The sequence below is a fragment of the Ascaphus truei genome, chromosome 4 (assembly GCF_040206685.1).
Source record: "Ascaphus truei isolate aAscTru1 chromosome 4, aAscTru1.hap1, whole genome shotgun sequence".
In the NCBI taxonomy this organism is placed as follows: domain Eukaryota; kingdom Metazoa; phylum Chordata; class Amphibia; order Anura; family Ascaphidae; genus Ascaphus; species Ascaphus truei.
Window position 1 is genome coordinate 287,848,548 of NC_134486.1, and position 22,550 is coordinate 287,871,097.

Below are 22,550 nucleotides of genomic sequence, written 5' to 3' on the forward strand. Positions count from 1 at the left end.
GAGAAAATCATACAACTCTAGGAAATAACTTGTTATATGGAATATGTTACTTGTAAAATTAAAAAGTATTGTAGATTACATTAACATAAGTGAAAATCTGTTGTAATATTGTGTACCTAAAACCATAACTGTATTTCTCTTTACAGGTACCTAGCAGATGCAGAAATAGAGTGGCAGGTGCTTTGGTACCAGATCTGACAGAACACACATCACACACAATCCTCTCACAGCTGCAGGAGTTAAGGCTGAACACAAAATGAACACACAGTTCCCCATGCAGAGCTGTACTGTACATCAATTAAGGGCAAAATGGGAGTGATGAAAATTCCATCCTGGTGAGATTAATAACCCTGTAGCCCAAACACACTTTAAAAATCACTTGTACAATGATCCTTAAACATTTAAAAATGCCTAATGTGATGCCCTACTCACTACTCTTACACTTTATTTTCTCCATGCATGTTGGGTCTGCAATACTAAATTACAACAGTACTACTATGGAGTAAAGGCAACATATCGTTTTCTGCTTTGCCTATAGCAAAATGCTATTGTGAGTGCAATTTGTACATATATTTTTCATCTTCACACTAAGTGGTTTCCACAAGTCAGTAAATTGTTAAATTTTATTAAAAATTTTTTTTTAAGGACATGCATAAATATGCCAAATAGTTGAGAGAAAAAAAAAACCAGACATATTCCAGCCCCAATAGATCAGTGTTGCAATAATAGTTACCAAACACCTACTCTAACAAGTGTTACATTTCAGATGCGCTCAACTACTAGACAAATATAGGCCCAAAAGTCTAACTTTAGAGCATTATAACACGATTCCAGGTTTTGTTTTTTTTGTCTAGTACCTGACAAAAAAAAAGAAGGATTTACTAGAATAGTAATGCAGATAATATCAGTGTGTAGGGGCAGAGTTTTAAAACAAATTGAACAGTTTGAGAATGTGCATCTAAACAAATCAACTTTATTTGCAGTTTCAGTTTACCATTTTATGAGATGATACGCTTATAAATTACTATAAGCATTTTGAGCCACAGAGCAGATAAGCATGGCTGTTTAAAAACATTAAATATGACGACTTCATAAGGCAAAGCAAAACTCGTAACGGCAGTCTCACAAGAAGGCCGCACTAAACCTCTCACATCAGTTTGGCATAAAAGGCTCTATTTAAACTTGTTACAATTGAACACTTAACCCGTGTGAAGTGTCCCTGCAATTGATTGCATATTTCTTCAACACGGAGGGGTTTCATCACATCTGGTGTTAGTTACGTGTATTCAGCTGTCTAAGAATGCCAGCATAAACCGTATAACATTTTTAACATGTCCAACACTCCATGCCATATTTACCAAATTCTTCTTCTAAAACCTTATGGCCCAGCACCACTTATTAAATAAAGCCCTCCGTGTCAAACAGGATCAGTACACATGTATTTATAGATAATAAAAAAAATAAAAAATAAACTCCTTGATTGTAGGACTTATGTTTAATAGAATACAAAGTTTCAATTTGGGTAGCTTCTGAACAGTGCATAACACAGTAACAGTGTCAAAAACAATCTGGCAATCAACTACTGAGTAAAAAGAATAAGCTCACTGCAAGTGCTTCCTGACAAGCATAAGCAAATTACCTTTAAGACTGAGAATAAGCACAGTTTATCTGCACAAAATCTTCACACAGAGAAACATGTTAGTTGAGTTGTGTTCTATTGCCCTGATGGAAGAGGGACTTCACCTAGCTCTGCAGCAGTCAGCTTAAAAAGGTTACATGTCACTAAGCAGCACACCATTTCACTATGCTAGTAATCCATGTACCTTCAGACTGGTGACACCCTATGTTTTAAAGCACAAAATTCTTACGATCAGCATATTCAATTTATCGAGCACGTGGATTTAACCAGAAGCAGGTTCTCATTCACTTCAAAAGCATACAATGTGCTCTAAATATTTGGTTACCGGATGCATAACTGAAATCTGAACAATTTGTAAAACAAAAATTAAACCTGGTTTTAAAGTTGTTACAAAGCCGATACCTCCTGGTATCGATACTTGAAGAGCCTTAAAAAACAAAAACAAAACTAGTCTCTTCACTGCCATTGCAATTTACAGTAGCAGTTATCCTCTTTATTGCTGTACAACCGTCTAATACAGGAAATACAAATAACGTGTGAACCATTTTGTTAAACTTGTAATATAATCCAACTAAGGGAGGAATACTTCTTAAAATGTGGGGCATAGGCACACTAAGGTAGCTGGTTATAAAAACAAAAAACCTTTATGTACTTAAAATCCTCTGCTTTTTACCAATATACAGCTTAAATTTAAAATCCCACCGCGGGGGGAGCCTGTGATAGCTCGTTATACAAATCAGACACTGGATATTGCTCTCCATTACATGTCAGGTTGTTCCTGCATGTTGTAACATAAGAGTAACAGTGACATGGCAAGGACAGCCCCCTTCCCCCCCCCCTTCCCCCTCCAGTTTCCAACTTCTCCTTCAATGATCGTTCCTTCAGAAATGTATCAGCTATCTAAAATAAATCCAGTACAACTTTTTGAAAGGAAAATGGTTAGAGCTGCAAGTTGCGCCATCTATTTTGATTACTAGACAGTTTGCACTTACAATCTTACTCCTTCAATGCTGGAGCACTTTGCATCCCTCAATTAAGTAAAGCAAAGGGCTCCAGATCTATACAACACAGGGATTAAACATTATGCATCAGATGCATGCGACTTTAGGATTTCAGTCAGTATTACAAAATAAACACATTTGGCAAATAAATCATGTACCATTTGATTATACTTTCAATTGGTCTTTAAGGCACAATTCCCTAAGAAATAAGGTGCACTTTAGTAGAGGCCAGTAACTTCATGTATTACAACAATTTGCCTCGTAAACCAGAATGATTCCCACACTGGAACCATTTTAGTTTTAAAGAATTTTTTTTATTTTTTTTTTATTAAAGTATTTTCATGGAATTGTAGGAGGAAAGAAAAACGTACTTCAGCCACATCTATAGTGTCATGTAATAATTAAAGACTACACACCACACCTACCCATCATCTGGATGTGTCAGTTACGGATAAACCATGTTCAGTAGGGCCCATCTCCATCTGGTAATGCAACTTCTGTTTAAATTACATATCCTGAGAGATAAGCTCATGGTAGCGTTTCTTCGGTGTCTATTACAAATCTGTCATTTCAACTTAATTTAGGAGGCTGCTGGGTTACATGCAATAGACGCCAAGATAATGTTGTACCAGCTTCCTCCTTTAGTATGATGGCACAACATTTGCTAGATTCATTCTTCAGAAAAATAAAGAAAAAAAGCCTTTCCATGAGAAATCCCAGGGGTAACATTTTTGGTTTAAGCGATGTTGGTGAGCAGTCAGTACAGAAGTGGCTGATCCTAAAGGGTATGGTAATTACTGTCCTTGGACTTGCAGAACTTGTAGAGGAAAAAGATGACAGCCTGTAGACCAAGTACGAGCACTATGCCACCAATGAAACTGGCAGCATCAAAAGTGGCTTTCTGCGAAGGAGCTGTGGGAGCCACAGATGTAGTGGCTGTAAAGAAAAATACTTTTTTTAAACACATGTACTGTATATATATTACTTACGTTGCTATGTGACCCTTATTTTCAAGCAGTCAGTTTGGAATAGTCAATATTTTATATTAAAGTAAACACTTTTCCTTCAAATATTTTACATCGTTAGAAATTGGTTGGAAGTTAATATACAAAAAAAAAGTGTCCCAAAGTTACAGCTTGTGTTTACAATCATCTTCCATGAGATAATCTTTGTGTTCTTTAAGCAGTACATGCAGAGTTTACCTCGAGCAGCTTTAAATAAAAGAACTAGTGGGCTATACTTATGCTAAAAACAGTAACAAAAGGAAAGGGCTAAAAAGTGGCGGTCCATTTATGCAGTTAATCAATTGAGCCCAAGACAAATCTTATTTTACTATGGCACTGATTTTTCAGATATACAGGTCGCTTGTATTCAGCGCTGCACAGACATTTATAGGTCAATAAGACCTGCAATGTTGTTGCTTGGGCATATTAAGACAAAGTAGCCGACATTATTTCCCCTCTATATGCTGGTGTTTATACTTAGATCATGCCTTATGTTTAGAAATGTACTCATCCATTGATCATGGATATGACCTACTACCTTATTGTACTGCCCCATTTCTAGTTGGGAATTGTCAAGCACCACATCAGCAAAATAATTGCCATCAGTTACCCTGCTTTGTGATGCATGCAATACAAGCACTGCATTTACAAAGCATTTGGCTTTAAAGCGGCAAGCCAAGCAGCCACCCCCCCCCCCCCTCTCCTGCCAATTTGTAAGAAAGGAGTAAGGAATTACACTGTAAGTTGATTACAACAGAAAATTGTAAGTGTCTGAATTCTGGAGTATGCCATTGCTCAACAGAATACTCTGCACAACCAACATCATGCACTAATGGGTATGTTTGCAGAGCATTACAACAGCCAAATCATTTGAACCCAGGACATACCTGAAAACGAGAGGTTACTCTCACTATTACTTCCTGGTAAAACATTTTATATATACTACTTTTTGTCCTTGGTTTACAATTTAAAAAGATACTAGTGGGATATAGGTAGTACTCCAGGATTTGTGTAAAACTTTGTTACAGGAATTTTCTGTGTCGTTAAACCAAATGCAAGAATGACTTACTAGATGTAGAATTTTTAGTGGTGGGTGAAGCAGGAGTGGTTGTGGTGTTGGTGTGCGCTGTTGTATGGTCTGTGGAAGCAAAAAATAAAAGCACAAACAGGAATTAGGAAGAGCACCAAAAATTACATTTGAGCAGTTTGTAACCCAGAGAACAAGACTTTGAAACAATGTGCATCATCATTGCACCTACATCAAGGAGACAGACACTGACAGAAATCTGGGTTGGACGTTTATACTAAGTGACCTTTAGAGAGTTTTTTTTTTCTTCAACAGTAAAAATTACAGGGAGAGTCCCACTTAGCCCTCACACAGTGTCAACAAATTAATGCTATTTGCTCTAGTACTTTTTTTACCCTTCACCCCTTGCACCTCTGCACCCCCCCCCCCCCCCCCACACTTACCTCGGCTCCGGCGTCATGTTGTCAAATGACGTCGCGTCCAAGAAGCCGCCAGAGCCGAGGTAAGCAAGGTTTACAGAGGCCTTCGCTGCTCCCCAGCACTTAATTTAAGTGCCTTCGGGAAGCACACGGGGCCTTTGTAATACCCGCGCCTCCCGCAGTCAGTCTCGCGCCCCAACCCCCCCCCCCCCCAAGTGGCACATCGCTGCTCTGGTACACATTTAAAACCAACATTTGAATATTTAGACTTGGAATTTAAGAAATGTTTTACCATAAGGATCAAATTTGAAGTTACCATAACAAATTCAGAAAAAGGTGTTTAATATGCAGGTGTCTTAATCTGGTTGATGTCTGGGTTACAAAATAAAACCCTGTAAGCATGCACCTGTGATCAATTTTGTCCTAAAAGTGATGCACCTTGAAATAATGAGCATGGAGGATACTACAGTAGCTATTTACATCTTTGTTTAAGAGGTTGGTTACACAAGATCCTGACTGCCCCACACCTCTGGAATGTCCTTCCCCTTAATACTCGACTAGCACCCTCTCCATTCAGCTTTAAGACCCACCTTAAAACACCTGCTTAATGAAGCATATGAGTAGCTCCGTGGCCAATACGATTCACCTGATAAAGCTTGGCCCCCTGCAGACGCACTTACCAGAACGCCATCCTACTGTCTATGTTCTTCCTACCTACCAATTAGACTGTACGCTCAGAGCAGGAACTCCTTTTCCTAAACGTTACTTTTATGTCTGAAGCACATCTTCCCATTATGGGGCCTATGCACTAAAGGTTCATAAAAATAATGGCCGGGTCATTTAAATCACCGTTTTTATGAGCGTCGCAATCACAGTATTCAGAAAGCCTCAATTACCTGTCATAGCAAAATTCACAAAACGGGCAATTAGCCGGTGATCTGATGAATGACTCGCTGAAAAGGCCTTACCCTGCGTGTTGTATCTGCTGCTGAACCACATTTGTAACCACATTTGTTTCAGCCTCGGGGTAACCCTACTTCCCAAGATACAGGCCCCGTTATGGGGTGCCGGTATCTCCTATGCATTTTATTCCCACAGTCACGTGACGCGGACATTTAAATGCATAGGCGATACTGACACCACATAATGGGGCCTGTATCTCAGGAAGCAGGGGGTCCCTGAGGCTATCCACCATGGTAATGAAGTTTAATAAAAATGCATTTTTATTGCATAGGATTAATGTCAGGGGTCTCTGGTGATAATAATGGATATCAGCTCCAGAGATTCCCACCATCAATTCTATGCAGGAAAAATGCATTTATTTTTTTAAGTCCCATCTCGCCGCTTCTATGCAGGTTTCCAACACAGTCACGCCAACTTTTGATGGCGTGAAGATTTTGTGATAAAATCCCCATTTTAGAGCGGCGATAGGCGTTCATAGCCTAATCACCGCTACTAGAATTACACGAGTTTATGAACATGCCGAAAAGCGGCGATAAGTAGCTTTTCACCACTGCCTTTGATTTTTTTTATGAGCAATTTTTTGGGGGCGATTCAGTCTTATCACCCGCTTACTGAATAGCAGTAGGCATTTTGGGCGATAAGTGTTTGATAAGTGGTTTATGAACGCTTACTGCATATGCCCCTATGTGTTATTCATAGTGTTATTCATATGATTGTAGTGTGTATTACTACTGTGAAGCGCTATGTACATTAATGGCGCTATATAAAGACATACATACTTTACAGAAAAAAAAAATGATTGTTACCTGTAGAAGTTACAGTAGAAATTGCTGGAGTGGTTATTGGCGTTGTACCTAAAACACAAGAAAAATACACTTTTCAGCTCTGAGGAATCTGTGTACAGAACAAAAAGGTGCCAGACTTTTTTTTTTACTGTCGGATATCATGTGCTTTTAATGAAAAAAACGCATTGAAGATTTTACTAGGAAGTTGTCAAAGTTTGTGCCGGTGAGAAGCGAGCAGCTCGAGTGCAACGCCATTATTGTGCAACAGACTGAACACTGTGTGGAAGGCTGAGAAGCCAGCACGGCAAACCATGAGGTTCAGTTGCTGCATATTATCACGTACATGCGTGTGACTACCTTGAGCACCGAGCGCTATTCTTTTGTTCAACCGCAACAGACAGAACCTATAGCAGAGCAATGGAAGCTCTTATGGAAGAATTGTATGCCGACAACTGCTCCTAGTAGCCCTGCCTGAGACCGCTAAGAAAAATGTAGCCAACAGGTTTACTACTGCAACACAATTATGGCTTATCAGTTTGTCAAAGACTAAAGTCATACATCAACCGGCTCCTGAACACAGCGACCCTCACATCCTCCAAGATGCAGTACCACTCAAATACTTCATGTTCCGCGGCAGTATGCTCACAGATATCATTTAAACAGTAAAGCAAATGTATTTTTGTAAAATCAATACACTTTTTGATTGCCTTTGGGACCAGGTTTCAAATGAATGATTACAAGCATTCTGAACACGTGCGTCATTTTTGCAAGGCATTAATCGCCCAGATTAAAACATGTCCCTATGATTGATACTTTTGTGATTAACTTAAATGAGATGAAGAATGCTACAGCTGAACTGCGAAAGTGCTTTACATTTTTGTATAAAAAGTTTTTTTAACTTTACACTAATCTCATCTACGTTACAGAAATAAATTTTAAAAAAAATGATTTGTTACCTGTAGGACTGATCGAACTGTTTGTTGTAGCTGGAACTAAAAACACAAAAATATACATAGCTTTACAAACAGCAAACACCTGCAAAACATTGCAATCTGGGTGTGATCAGGTTAAGCAGCCTCCATGATTAGTAGTCAGAGCCCCACCATTATCCCCTTATAATTAATCATACTGCAGTGTTTGATTTTTGCGTGTGCATAGATTTCTTTAGTCATGCAGAATTAGAGTATGCCCCAAGATGTTCTCTAAAAAGGGATGTTCTCAGTGGGGGTTCTAGAGAAGGGATTACTGGGAAGTTCCAGCTTGATGGGTTTCTGTTCAAGCTGAAGAATCAGTTGGAAGATGATATACTAGGTCTTGCTCTATGCTACATGAAAGTTCTTTTTTGGGGGGCTAATGGGCCAGGTTAGGAATGTGAACCGTTGCAGCATCCCAATTGCACCTTGTGAGCAATAACGTAAATGCGTTGACTCCTTTAGGTCTTAAGGGGTTAAACACATGCACTGAGGAAGTTTCGACCCTAATGTAGGACATTGTGGTCTCTAGATTTGAAATATGCTGCAACATACATTATGAACCCCAGTAATGCCAGAGAAACCATTAATGCAAAGTCTAATAATATAGTAAAGGACCCATGACACCGAAAAACATTTAAAAAACACATGCACTACATACCCATAACCAGATGTAGTCTATACCATGTATAGTAATGTGATCTAATCAGCATACATTGTGTGCAACCCAAAAATACTACAGAAATATTTAATAAAATCTACACAACCAATTGCAGTAATATCACAATTCACACATTGTGAAACTATTCCATTTAGAAGATCAACATTCCCCACAGTCTCTAGCAAACTTTTGTGATCACCTTCAGCAAATATAACTATCGAAAAAGCAACAGAACATGATTTACCATCACACAACATAAGTGCAGTGCAGTTCTCTTGACGGGGGGAAGTTTCATTCGCACAGTGGGCAGACTCTGGAGAAAAAAAAGGAGTATTGATAAGTTAAGTGCATGAACAGAAAGCCATAACGGTTTCAGCAACATAATAAACAATACCAACAAATGCACTAGGACCTATCCCCTGTGCTAGAGAAGATTTAAGTCCCATTCATTTGAATGAAGAGGGTCTCTTCTACAACATGGAGAAGTGGCTTCTCAGCTAAAAATGTTCTCATTTGATAAAAGTCCAATACCGCAGATAGAGCGTTTCAGATCTTATTAAAAAAGGTCCCAAGTGTTGAGGTTGGAGAAAGATACGTGCCCACCACCCCCCAAAACAAACACAAAAGCAAACAAAAACACACCTTAATGCAAGTCACTACTTTAAAGAGGGATTTCTTCGAGGGGAAAAAAAAAACCCCACACGCATTTAGAGAAGCAATTTCAAGTAGGCAAGTTTTTTTATTTTATATATTTTAACAGAGAATTGAAAGGTCTCCGGAACTGAACCCCAGGGGTTCATGTAATGGCTGCTTTTCCCGCACCCTGCAGGTCAATAGGAAGCAGCGATGTCATCCGCTGCAGCTTCCTATTGGCCCACGTGACCCTGGAGCTTTGAAAAGCAGAGATATACCAGCACCCCCTTGGGAGGGAAGTATTTATGTTAAAAAAATATATATATAATTTGCCCGCTTGGATTGCTCCTTTAAATTCTTTATTTTTTCCCCTGTCAGATTACATATACATAATTTTTTACTCCCATCAGCAGACCATTTGTGAAGTTTGATGCCCTAAACACTGCCAATGCACTCCTGCTGATGTGATCTACTTCATTGTGTGTCATCTTGTGATCTACTTCATTGTGTGTCATCTTTGGAAGCACAACTGTTCTATTGCTCATACTTGAATATACTTTTTGCTTCCTAAAAACTTTACTTTGGACAGGTCACATCATAAAAACCACAACAAATGTTTGGGTGTGCGCATGTAAATGAGCACATTAAAAGTCCCTTTCTTCCTGGTTGCTTGACCATCCTGACTCATGTTTGCCAAGCGAGGCTGTTCCATCATACACCCTCCATTCAAGTGAATGTGCCAGGTGGTGTCTTATGGTACTGGCACTGCTTACAAACATGGCCCAGTGTCTGAATAGAAGAGGAAGCCAGATCATGCAACCGGGATTCACGTGGCAGTATGAGTAGCATCATTGCAGTGTGAAAACCTGTGAATTTCCCCTCAAAGCTGTGCCGAAACGTTATTGCACCAGCATTTCTGTATGTGTTTCTTCCCACATGTATCAGTGATGGCGGTTTGATTCATGATGCCCTGTTTCAATGAAAGAGTGTGCAACACCACTTATCAGGGCTGGTATCCTTAGTTACCGTGTAATTACTATCACATATTCAGTTTGCGCCGTGAACACTCATTTCAATTAACTCTGAAGCCACCTATAGTAGCCAGGAAACACAGAAGTCTGGCAGCCACTAGCATGCGACATGTTCATCTTTTTCCTAGCTAATAAAAAGAAGTCAATGGTTAAACCAGAGTATTGGTGCAGTCACGGATATCCCAAAGTTAAGGTATTCACACCTCCTCAGTCCTCTATACCCCCTCTCTCATTAGAGAAGGCTAATATTCATGAAAGTGGCTGTTTGGGCAATTTTCTGACAAATTATCATGGACTTCAATGGGGCTGCTCTGATAAAAGCAACCAGAACTGCATCTTTGGCGGATAGATTATTATATACAGGCATGTTGTCTGGCAAAATTAAAACTTTCTAAACGTCTGTGGAATAGCAAAGAAAGTGAGGGAAGCGTGCAGGTCAGACAAATATTTGATTCATTTGGCCTGTCAGTGTCAGTAACAAGTGTGTGCTTGGAAAAGGAGACAAACCATGGATAAATATCACTATTGAGACAGCACCTAGGGTAAAAAAAATAATTTCCCAAGACAGCAACATTAGAAAAGTATTGGCTCAGCTAAATTAAAAATATTTAAACAAAAACCAGGCTGAACACATCTGTGGTCACTGACAGGATTGCATTGCAATGCCGCAGGGACTTAATGAGTGCAACATCACAGGTGCTGCAAGTGAGGATTACAGTTCAGACCACAGAGCTCAAGTAGTAAATGACCCTGTATGTCCAGTGAGTGCAGGATCCAGTCTATGTAGCGCCACAGGTACACAGAGGCATAGAAAAAGGTGGTCATCGCTGCCCTGAGGAAGTAGTCAGACATTTCAGCAGCAAATGGCATGGTTTGTGGAAACTAGAGTCGTTTTATTTTACTAGTAGACAATGTTAATTGTGATGGATCTTAAGAAATGAGCTATTGCCATTATTTCTCTGCTTAGATGTATTTAATAAATGGCATAAAATGCCAACCATAACTTACCATTCGTACACACCAGCCAGGAACAGTTTAGGTTGCCTGTTTTATTTATGCAAGCGTCGCAGAATGTTATGTCTTCACAACCACCTGAAAGAAAACAAAGTCCAGTCATTACAAAACACAATAACCTGCTTCAAAATGCATGTGTAGCCTTGGGCCACCATTTACAATAGCCATTTTTAATCTCCGCTAGTTTTACATTCCTTAAAATAAACCGTCAGCCAAATTATGTACAAGCAGAAAGTATAATACAAATTAAAACCCACCCTTACATGTGTGTAAGTGAACAAGATTACCTTGGTATGGCTGAAAGGATCTGTAATGTAACGAGAGTCTGGCGGATATAGACTTGAGACCATGTCATGCAGTAATATTACCACAGAGCGAGAAAAAAAAAAGGTCTTAGACGTAATAATTTTCTATATTGAGTGCAACAAACTAAGGCCGCGATTATACTTTGCGCGATACAAAGATAACCTGGCCAATCCCTATGAGGGCGCACCTTGCGCACGACTGAGCGAGCGTGTTTGAGACAAAACATTGTCTTCAAGCGACGGCCGCGTCAAGTGTGCTGTTCAGCCAATGAGATTGATCAGCTTACATGACATGGCCACGCCCCCCACCTCTCCTGAAACACTGAATGCACAGTTCACACAGTGCCACATGCGAGTATAATCTCAGCCCAACTTCTATTTAATCTATTATATTTATATATTTGAGGCTTCAAGGGCGTCCCATAAAGAATATATTGTGTTGCCTAGCACTTGTAATTATTCACAAATCTACTATAACTCTAAAGCACTTGACAATATGGGAAAGGTTTGCATACATCCAAAGATTAACAAAAGTACTTTGCAATATTTTTGGAAATGGGGAGACTGCGACCAACATGCAATAACTCCAATTAATTTACAGCAAGACAAAAGTAAATGAAATTACTGAAGCAACATGTATAAATGTTATTATGAAGCAACATGTACACTGAACCACACACCTAAGTTAGTTTGCCAATTATCTCAACTCGTAGGTCTGTTGACGTGACGTCTGAATAGTTTGAGTATCTCATGAGATACTCAGAGTGCCACATACTTCACATTATATGTAAAAAGTTGTCAGGTGTGCGCCACGCTTCAAGGAAAATGTGTTCTAATTGCTATGCTAGCTGACCTATTTCTCTAGCGATGTGGACTACTATGACAGCATAAACCAGGAATGAAATGCAGCAGCATGCATGTCTACACAGCAAAACCAGTACCACCTGCTCACAATTTGTATTTGTCACTTAAAACTGTGGATTCCCCTGGAGTCCAACCCTGGTTACCAGACATCAGGGACCCTTCAGTTCGCGAGCAGCAAAGCATTTTTGTCTGGCGAATACAAAATAGCCACTGGTTTAGGGTTCCCTCTGGCATCCCAATAGAGAGCTGAGCCATCACCAGGACATCCCAGCAGGAATGGTTTCCATTTTTTGTAGTTTTGGAAAATAATGCAATTGCTTTTTGCAGAGAACCAAGTGCCCATAGATCAGCTAAGCCAGGCGTGGGGCGATTGCTGCTCTAAACGGGCTCAGCAAAAACACATTTAAATCCAGGATTTGCCATACATGGTATGGGTGTTAAGCTTTTCAATGCTCACAGGGCTTGCCATGCAAGTACTGCTTCTGATCCATTAACTGCTGTCACTCAGCTTTCCCGAGCAGTTATATGCAGGTTAAACATTCGTAGCGGGTGTTTTATGATCAGTGGAAAGATTGCAGCACAGGTGGGTTGCATGACGATGCAGGGCTAAAAATAAACGTCTTAACCTTTCTATTCTTGTCAGTGTGTAATAGATGGTGTTAAAACTATTATTCTGCATATAAAGCTCTTCATTTATGTTTGGTAGTAAAGTTAGGGTGAATAATCCCAGGTCCCACTTAGTCATGTATATACACACCACAATTTTTAAGGTGTGCTGAACACTTTGCAAATCACTTTTTATACTGATGTGGAATTGAGCTTCATACAAAAAAAAAAAAAAAAAGATAAAAAAATGATAATTTGCAACTACATTTTACAAATGAAACAAAAAAAAAAAAAAAAAAAAAAAAAAAAAACAGGCATTCATAAGTAATCAGCCAACTCAGCACACTTAAAACATAAGTGGACTGTACAACAATTATCTGCCTTCATCCTGCTACAAATGAATAGAAGCTTCTAATTGTGGAAGGAGAGGCTAGTCTGATCAAAGTAACAGTTATTCCTTTATTGAAGGAGTTTTCAGGCACTTAATTTGATACCCCCACTTCTAGGACCAAGTAAGATATTTAATATGGTATTATGTTTGAATGCTAGCAAATCACATTCACTGTCCTGAATTGATCTAGCATGCACTGGTATGCTTCATTTCAGTGGTTTCAACCACGTTCCCACCCATTCCAAGACTGCTGTCACCACTAGACCACACTAAACACTGGCAGGAACTCCGGAGAAAGACAAACATTTCACATGCCGGTATTTCTCCTAAGTGGCTGATTAATAAACGGAGAATGTACAGTATATATGGTTTGTCACTTATCCAAAGGAGTAGACTGAACAGTTACTGGGTGTAGGACTTCTGAGCACCAGAGGGCTAACACAAAGTAGTACTATTTACCACCATTTTATGCTGTCTCTTGAAGTGCACTAATATTTAAAAAAAAATCCCACTACACTAATACTCCCATTTTTTCGCAGTGTTACAAACTTCTCCTTCAGACTCAAAGAAAAAAAATGAAAGACTAACTCATGTTCGTCAATACTGTTTTTCCGTAAAGCTCCTTACAGTAATCGTACATACATACTTTTAAGATTGACACATTTTAAACAAGCTTCACTTAAAGCTACAGTTCATGCAGCATTTATTTTTCTCTTTTTTATTGTAAAATGTTTGAATCAGGGGTTCACCAGCGCCGAGCCTCATTTCAGCTCTTGGGACCCCCTGCGTTGATATACTTACCTCGGAAAGTGGTGCCGGTAGCAGCTCTGCCTGGGCTAGTTTGGGTTCTCGTAATGGCGGCTTAAATGTACTGCGTCCTGCAGGCCAATAGGAAGCCGTGACGTCATCCCATGCGGATTCCTATTGGCCTATGTGACCAGCACATTTAAACTTGCAAGAGCTACTAGTACCCAGCATGAAGGTAAATATATTGGGAAGCAAGGTGTGGAAATCAATGCGGTACAGTTAGATACCCCGCTTTTTTTTTTTTAATACCTCTTGAGCTTAACATTATAAGCAATACTTGAAATAATCATAAAACCAAGATAGATCTTTAATCCTGAAGCATAAGGAGGTGGCTCAGTACTACTGTTTACCATTTATAAACCAATAAATGTATACAGCGCCATATGTTTACACCAAGTCTCCATTTGAACTCTGGCTGCCAAGAGGGTCCAGTAGAGGTTGGTGCCAACACCAATGAAAGGTACAAGAACCTCCACACTGCCTTATAGACATCCGTGCTACAGTATGTCACGGGCCCTCCTATGCTGGTGGGTGTATTACATGTACCAGTACATTGTGGGGGAGTGTTCCTTTTCTAGGGGCTGATGAGTGGTTAAACCCATGGAAACAGAAGGAGCCCTCCACTTCCATCTGCAGTCAGAGTGGGTGCGATCAAGTGATCGCTGCTGAAGTAATAACATGCCTACAGATACCAGGTCAGGTGACAGTCAAGTCCCTCCAGATTTCCAGCAGCAAAAAGGTTAAAAAAAAAAAAAAGTGCAGTTCCCTTAAAAAAATAAATAAAAAAAGATTCATCCTGGAAGTACATGCAATGTAGTGACAGACACCGAGTGACCGAAAACCAGGACAGGGACAGCAATCCACATCTCATTACTGTCTGTCGTTTCCACCTTGTGTGCTTGCCCCCCCCCCCTCAGGCACATACTGGATAATGCAGCCAATCAGGATAGAGGAAAAGGCCTAGTTTTCTCCCTGCTCTGGGACAAAAAGGGAAATCCTGCCATACCCTTTTGATCCTCCCAGGGTACCACAGAACCCAGTTGAGAAAACCCATCTAAAAACAGTCGCTGCCAAGGGGGTCTTCAAACAGAAGAAAAAAAACAAATTGAGCATAACGGTATGAATTGTTAAGGCTGGCCCACCAGTGTAAATAACAAAAAGGCTTCATTTGGACCCTTATCTTGATAAAGGTCCAATTGCAGTGCCGGCCTTATCGTACTCATACCGTTAATGGCAAAATGTCTACAGCACCCACTTGTTTTACAGCCAGTAAAAGGAACACTAAGGCTAAGGCCCCGCTCCCTCAGTCAGCGCACCCGCACTGCAGACAGGCGGCGCACTGACAGGCACAGACCGCGAAATGTCTGTAGGGAGCGTGGGGCGTGGTTTGAGCGGAGGGACCCGCTACTCCCTCCCTCAGCTCGGCCTCCCGGGCTGACACACACACACACACACACACGTGCCTGCCGCTGATAGGCTCATCAGAGCACCACGTGACGCGTCACCACTTGGGATCACAATTTTCTTGCATCCCCTGGTGGCTGACGCGTCACAGCGCGTAGTGAGCCGTGCAGCGAGGGGAGACTGGGATCTGCTCAGAAGGATTCCCCTGCTGGTGGGGAACGCTCACGCGGCCGCCCGCGCCGCGGGTCCCAGCCCTTACTGTGAAGATCAACTACGATGGTGCCTTCAGGATATAGGGATTTTCTACAATTCAACAAACATTAGCCTAGTTATGGTTTGGAAGTGGGGCTGTAATGGGTACTCCCGTTATTTTATTTAAAAATATATATGACTGACTTGTTCTAATAAAAAGTAAAATCAAAGTTAAATGAAAGAAACCATGTGATCCATTACAAGTGGCAATATAAATTTGTAAGCCTGCTTTGAAAATGAAGTACTTTCTGTAACTACATAGCAAATCTGTGGCAGTGCACCATAGCAAACACGAACATATGCATATGTCTATGCATGATAGGAGAAGCAAACACCAGAGCAGGTGGAACACAGATGGTAAGTATAGGACATTACTCCTTACCAAGCCTAAGTTTATTGAACATCACAGATAACATACAAAACAAATAAACGCGCATCAAGCTAGGACTAAAAAGCACGTGCAACAAGCAAAATAGATCCAAGCAAATAAACTAGCAACAAGAATAGGGGTAGTACAAAAGGTACTTATCCAATGCACTCGATACCCATAGGAACAATTTTTTTTTAAAAATGAGTATTTTATTGTATGTGAATTAAGGACTTGCTCAGTGAGTAAAAACACTGACTGGCACTGAGTTTAGAGCAGGGAACCTGGTTCAATTCCCAGTGTTGGCTCCTTGTGACCTTGGGCAAGTCACTATCTCCCTGTGCCTCAGGCACCAAAAACAGATTGTAAGCTCCACGGGGCAGCGACCTGTGCCTGCAAAATGTCTCTGGAAAGCGCTACGTAAAACTAGCAGCGCCATACAAGAACATGCCATTATGAATACTATGATTACTAAAATATATACATAAATTGAAACACACAAATTTACAAAAAACAATAATTATAGCACGGACTTTGGAAAAATGGCAGCCATAGAAATGTGCCTGGTTATAAATCTAAGGCCTCGGCCAGGCTCCCTGCTTGCTCGCTAAGGCGCGCTGAGGCTCAGGGAAAGCAGGTGTTTTCCCTGGCCTTGCGGTTGCTTACCGCACGCGCTGTCAGCGGGCGGGCGAGTCGCTGGCCGGGGGCGGGCCACTGACGTCACGGAGCTGGTTCGCCCTCATTGGGCGAACCGCTCACGTGACCGGCCTGTCGCGCCGGCAAGCGGGGGAATTTTAAATTCCCCTAAGACCTGCGCTTCCGTACTAAAGCCGCTCTAATTGTGGCTGTAGGGGATCAGTGGTGAGCGGGAACGCGCTTTCGCCAGCAAGCGGTAAACATGGCCGAGGCCTAAGGCAGAGTCTCCGCTGGCGCCGAGCGGCACTTTCAGCAGATACTTACATAAATGTATCTATATAAGTCCCAGCGGTGCTCGTGCACACACGCTTAGGTAAACAAAAATTACACTTTCAAGCGCGCTCAATGCACCCCCCCCCCCGCGCGCAAATGCCAGGACACCGCTTTGAACGCTGTCCAAACATTTTTGAAGCATACCTGCAATACTTTGGAGCAAATCCAGCAGAAGAATATACAAAAACATGCTGCTCGTTACCTGCTAGTTATGAGTAGAGCTGGGAGAACCTGTATGAATTCAATCCGTTGATTTTCCTGGGCTTTTTTTGACCAAATTTGATCCGCACACTGACATCCAAAGTTGTATTTCAGCCCACATGAATTTTTTAAAATATGTCCGTGGGGCTCAGATCAAGAATCCACGTTGGATTTAATGTGTTTATATTGCATTCGACGTTGGATTACACATAAATGCCCCACTATTTATATAGTCTTCCTCTCTCCTCCTCCCCCCCCCCCCCCATCCATATAATTTGACAGATACAAAATCTGTCAGTCAGGTGGCTTTTCAGTAATAGGGGTGGAGGGGCAACCAAGCAGCCCCCACCCCACCGGTTCTGCCTTTGAAACTAATCCACGGAAATCCCAGCGAACTGTAACTAGACAATCCGCATCAGATTTTAAACCCCCCCCCCCCAATTATGAGCTCAGCCGAGAAAAAAATGAGAGAACAAAAAAAAAAAGCTACATTTCTAGTAATGGGAGACAAAGGGGAAATGCCCGCAAGGACCAAAGCTTACTAATGTCAGTATTGTGAGGTTACACCAGGCGTTAAAGTTATTTTTCTATTCTGAACTCCTCAGAGACCGCTCCCCAAAAAATATATATATAAGGGGAGAGCAATAGAAGAGGGCTGATTGTGCAAACCTTTGTTGAACTCTGCACAGACAAAAAAAAAAAAAAAAGGAGGGAGGGGGCAGGAAACCTCACCATGTTTACATGACAACTTTAAATAAATGAACACTTCAAGGTGTCGGACAATTTCCTCTGGCTTCTCCCTTTCGCCTGTGTTATTGCCTCTCTGAAAGCGAGAGGGCGGGCCAAGGATAAAGCACACGATTGGCAGCATTGGTAGTGGCCCGGAATAAATGCAATTCATAAATAATTTCCAAAGAAACAAAAAAATACCGCCATAGTTTAAGGAAGCCATTCGGACGGTTTGATTTACAAAGAGTTGTTTTTCTTTGGCAGACTATGTGCGATTGCGCCAGTGAGTGTTTCTAAGGATACAATTTACACTGATTGATTATTTTTTAACCCACTGCGTTGGACGTGTCCCTTTAAACATGCATCTCCTGAGATCAGTAATAGCATAGCAGCCCTGCTAACCCCACATGTCCGAGCAACACTCAGGAGAGTCCAACGTGACTATGACGTCCTGTCCCAGCTATGACGTGTACACACTCATTCAGTCCCTCAGTGCTGAGTATCCCACTCCGGTACCGGCTGATTAACCCCTTGCTCCGCTCTTTGTGACAGGCTCACCGCCAGTCGGCATCAAAATCAGACCTAGTATAGCTGCGCAGGTGTTATATAATGAGAGCCGCTCACCGGACGCCGCTCACTTACCGGCAGCCACGGTCGCGGACATCCCCAGCAGAAGCAACAAGCCCGGGACGAGCAGCTGGAGGCCCCGACTCCCCGTCCGCAGCAGCGGAGCCTTCATGGTGACGGTGTGCGGAACGGCTGAGAGAGAGCGCCCGCTCCGCTGTCTTCGCTTCTTTCCCCTCGCGGGCAACGCTCAAACCTCCTCCTCGCGGGAGATCAGCGGTGTCGGTTACTTGGTGTGTTCAAAGTTGTTCGCAGCAGGACAGAGACGTCACCCGCACTGCACCGCCTGCTCGCGCACACTGAACTCTTCCTGATCTGCTGCGAGCTCGTCACATGACCGCAGGGTGGGCGTGGTGTCTGTCAGACCACAGTAACTGTGCGTAGGAAGGGGGGTTGGAACACTGGGGGGAATGCGGCCACTAAATCTAAACTACTGAAGCAAACAAGCGCAGTGAAATTAACATTTCCCCCTTTTTTATTTGTTTATATTTATTAGTTTGGTCCCCGTAGTTGAAATTGATAAATGAATAAATACACACACGTGCGCCCCTTCTCCCAATCATGGATCGTTCCGCCGCTTCTTCGCTTATTGGGCCGTCCCTTGTGACGTCACGATGCACGTGGCAGCAGAAGGCGCTTTGCTCGCGCGCACTGTTGGACCCGGTTGTGTGTGACAGTAATTGGGCAGGTTGTGTGCTGAGTCACTGGCGCGAGGCGAGGCTGCTGTGTGCAGGATGGTGACAGGATAAAAGGGGCCTGTATATGCCCAAGTGCTGTGATGAGAGAGGTGTCATCACACTGACAAATACACATACGCCAGTAATATATATCTCTCATCACAGCACTTGCACATGGACAGACCTCTTGTCCTGTCACCATCCTGCATATTTCTCAGTGTGATTACACCTCTCCATACAAAATAACTGAATAACAAGGTCCTGAGGGACCAGTGATCCAGAAAAGAATCCCTACTTACAAGCATTGTATATCACTCATATGTAGAAAAATCATTTAGATGGATGAATGGGTAGTAGATCAGCGGTGCGCAAACTGAGGCGTGAGTTTTTTTTGGGGGGGGTGCGGGCGGTTGCAGAGGTTCTGCGCTCTCCCACCAGGCATTTAAACTAAATGCCAGGGGACCGCGCGAGGCCTCTGCAACCTCTACTTACCGAGATTCAGCCAGCTTCAGGACGCGTGACCATGGCAACGAGGCGTCAAATGACCCAGTGGGGTCATGTGACATAACTGTTGCCATGGTAATGTGACGTCAAATGACGCAGCGGGTCACGTAACGCCACGTGAGGTAAGGGGGGGGGCATAACAACGGAGGAGAAAAGGAAGGGGGCACAGCAAAAAAAGTTTGCGCACCCCTGTTGTAGATAGTTGAATATGTAGTAATATGTAGCAATGTTAAAAAAACTTTTAATAGTATCAAATATAAAATATAGGGATTTTAAAAATGTCCCGTAGGCAACAGCAATGCTGCTCGGGGGGAGGGAGCCTTGAATAAGCCATAGTGAGCCTACTATGGGGGACCGAAGTGAGCCTACTAGGGGGAATGAAGTTTCTAAACCAACTCCCCCCTCCCACGACCACGCTACAACACAAGCTATATTCATTTGGTATACCGTGGTAGGAACGGTTCCAATCTGCATATACCGTGGTAATAACGGTTACTATGGACCAGGGAAGAAAGGTCAGGGTACAAGCTGGATAAAAAACACCAGTTGCAATTATTATATTGCTATTAACACTGATGTGTGGATGGGAGCAATTTAATATTCCAGGGTTAATTTATACAATACATTGGCAAGACCATACGCCCGCTTAGAACGCGTATATTAGAACATCTGGGTAATATTAAACACAAACTCACAACCCATAGTGTTTCAAATCACTTTTTATTGACACAGTTCTAATCCTGCTAGCTTCTCATTCAAAGCCATTGAACAGGTCTTGCCCCATTGGAGGGGGGGCAATAGAGACTTGAATTTAATTAAGAGGGAATCATTCTGGATGTTCGAGCTTAAAACCGTCTCCCCCCAAGGTTTAAATCTTGAGTTCGACATAAAACCTTTTTTGTGAATGATTCTAACATACCTCTCTTTTTCTCCACTAGATAAACTGCATTATTGTGTCTCCTAAGATATGTGATTAGCCTAGTTTATTTAGGGGTTAAACATATATCATGTTGAAATGGTTAATTTATTTTAACTATTTTATTCTATGTATGTGACTTTGTTTTAAAGATTATTTTATTAAAATCAGTTTTTGGAAGACTCATATATGTCTGATATGAGTCTTATAACTATTGTCTGTCCACATATTAAGTCTCTTTTTTAATTACGCATCACGATTACCATATCTAATTGTAAACCAATGGGATTCGAGCGTAGCGTATATTAGCCTCTTAGAACCTGTCAGCTATACACTCCTGAAGAAACCGCAATACGGAGAAACGCGTAGAGTGAGGCTGACGAGAGAAAACTCCCACAGGATCGGAGTCCCCCAGAGCAGATGACGTCACTTCCGGTTTCCGGTTTGGGTGAGACGCACCGGTGACACGCACGCCCGCCGAGGCAGAGGGGGGACTGAGAGAGCAGCTTAAACATTGCTGAGATCCAACCTGTGTGATCTAAACGCTTATAACCTTTTTATACCATGTGAGTGCATTGCACATACACTTACTTTTAAAGAGATTTTGTACAGTCTGCACTATGTCCGTGTTTATGTTATTCATTTAAGGTCTCCAGCACTTACCATTCCACTTACCTGTCTGACGGTCCAACGGGCTGCCATTCAAAAGAAACCTTTATGGGAACATTGCTCACTCTACACTTGTGAGTATTTAGCACACTGCACCTTGATATTTATTTTCATATCAATCACAATACTGCACCATCAGGGAATTTTCTTCTGTTTTACATGATTTTGCGCTTCCCGATGATCTTCACCCCATCACTGATACTGACAGGTGTCACATCTGCACATGTGACCCAGCCTGTACCTTCCCCAGGCTGACTCTCTGGTTGTTGCTAGACCCGCCCTTGGATACACTACTGTATCCAAGACTACAATAGCACACTAGGCCTTCAGTGAGGAATTAACACCTCCAGTGCCTGACCCTAGCAGGACTTATACTGTTAGGGCCCATGAAAAGTAGTAGTGGCTGGAGGCTCTGCTACATTCTCCCCATGGTGAAATTCCAACGTTCCCGCTTGGGAATACAGTATGCGCAACTTCAGCATACTGTACCAGCAACCTGGTAATTAACCTTAACACTATGCATTAACATGTGTATACATTTCAGTACATCAATACAATAGTACCATAACAAATATCCATTCCCAGCTGAAACCTTGGAACTATATGAGTGGTACTTGGGCTACCTCAGTAGTAGTTGGCTGGATGGGGCTTTTTTACCATAATGCCCTGACTATCAAGTACGCTTACAGAATAGCACTGCTTTCTCCCAGACTCAGAGATATATTCTACTCTGTCTAGGTGGATGTTGCAGCCCACTACCCACATCTTCAGTAGATATTGTGCCCTGTCTAGATCGCAGGATTTAGATCCTCTGGTATTGTTGGCTAGGTGTGCTAGTATAGCTTCCTTCACTCATTCTACCTGGTGTTCTTCTGCACTCCTCATTAGATTTTTTTGAGGAAGGTATGGATATTCATAACCCATCTTGCGGAACCTCATTATCAAAACTCTCAGCCCTGCTGAACTTTTAATAAAATAAATATTATTTATTTATAAAATGTTTTACCAGGAAGTAATACATTGAGAGTTACCTCTCATTTTCAAGTATGTCCTGGGTATAGAGTTACGATGATAAATAATACATGGTTACAAATACAGTTACATAAGTGAAAAGGGT

At 41.8% G+C, this 22,550-nt stretch overlaps 2 protein-coding genes across 2 annotated transcripts in view; one reads left to right on the forward strand and one right to left on the reverse strand.

Annotated features, from left to right (window-relative positions):
- LOC142493484 (coiled-coil domain-containing protein 162-like) overlaps positions 1–3,518 on the forward strand; it is a 69,512-nt gene extending 65,994 nt beyond the window's left edge. The window contains exon 16 of the mRNA XM_075597592.1: positions 147–3,518. Coding sequence (XP_075453707.1) covers positions 147–260 — 114 coding nt within the window. The 3' untranslated portion in view covers positions 261–3,518. The remainder of the gene's footprint in view (positions 1–146) is intronic.
- Positions 1,477–18,989, reverse strand: CD164 (CD164 molecule). The gene is made up of 7 exons (XM_075597593.1): positions 18,686–18,989; positions 11,143–11,226; positions 8,715–8,783; positions 7,795–7,830; positions 6,860–6,907; positions 4,714–4,782; positions 1,477–3,576 (listed from the first exon to the last, which is right to left on the reverse strand). The coding sequence occupies exons 1-7, from the start codon at positions 18,780–18,782 to the stop codon at positions 3,419–3,421; spliced, it is 561 nt and encodes a 186-aa protein (XP_075453708.1). The 5' UTR covers positions 18,783–18,989; the 3' UTR covers positions 1,477–3,418.
- Positions 18,990–22,550: the final 3,561 nt, after the last annotated feature.

Excerpts from the sequence above, each read along its gene's own strand:
- CD164 (XM_075597593.1), bottom strand. The coding sequence starts at position 18,782 with ATGAAGGCTCCGCTGCTGCGGACGGGGAGTCGGGGCCTCCAGCTGCTC. Across the intron at positions 7,831-8,714 it reads TGCACTTATGTTGTGTGATG|TTCCAGCTACAACAAACAGT; the intron begins GTAAATCATGTT and ends TTGTGTTTTTAG. Across the intron at positions 6,908-7,794 it reads CAGTTCGATCAGTCCTACAG|GTACAACGCCAATAACCACT; the intron begins GTAACAAATCAT and ends CTTGTGTTTTAG.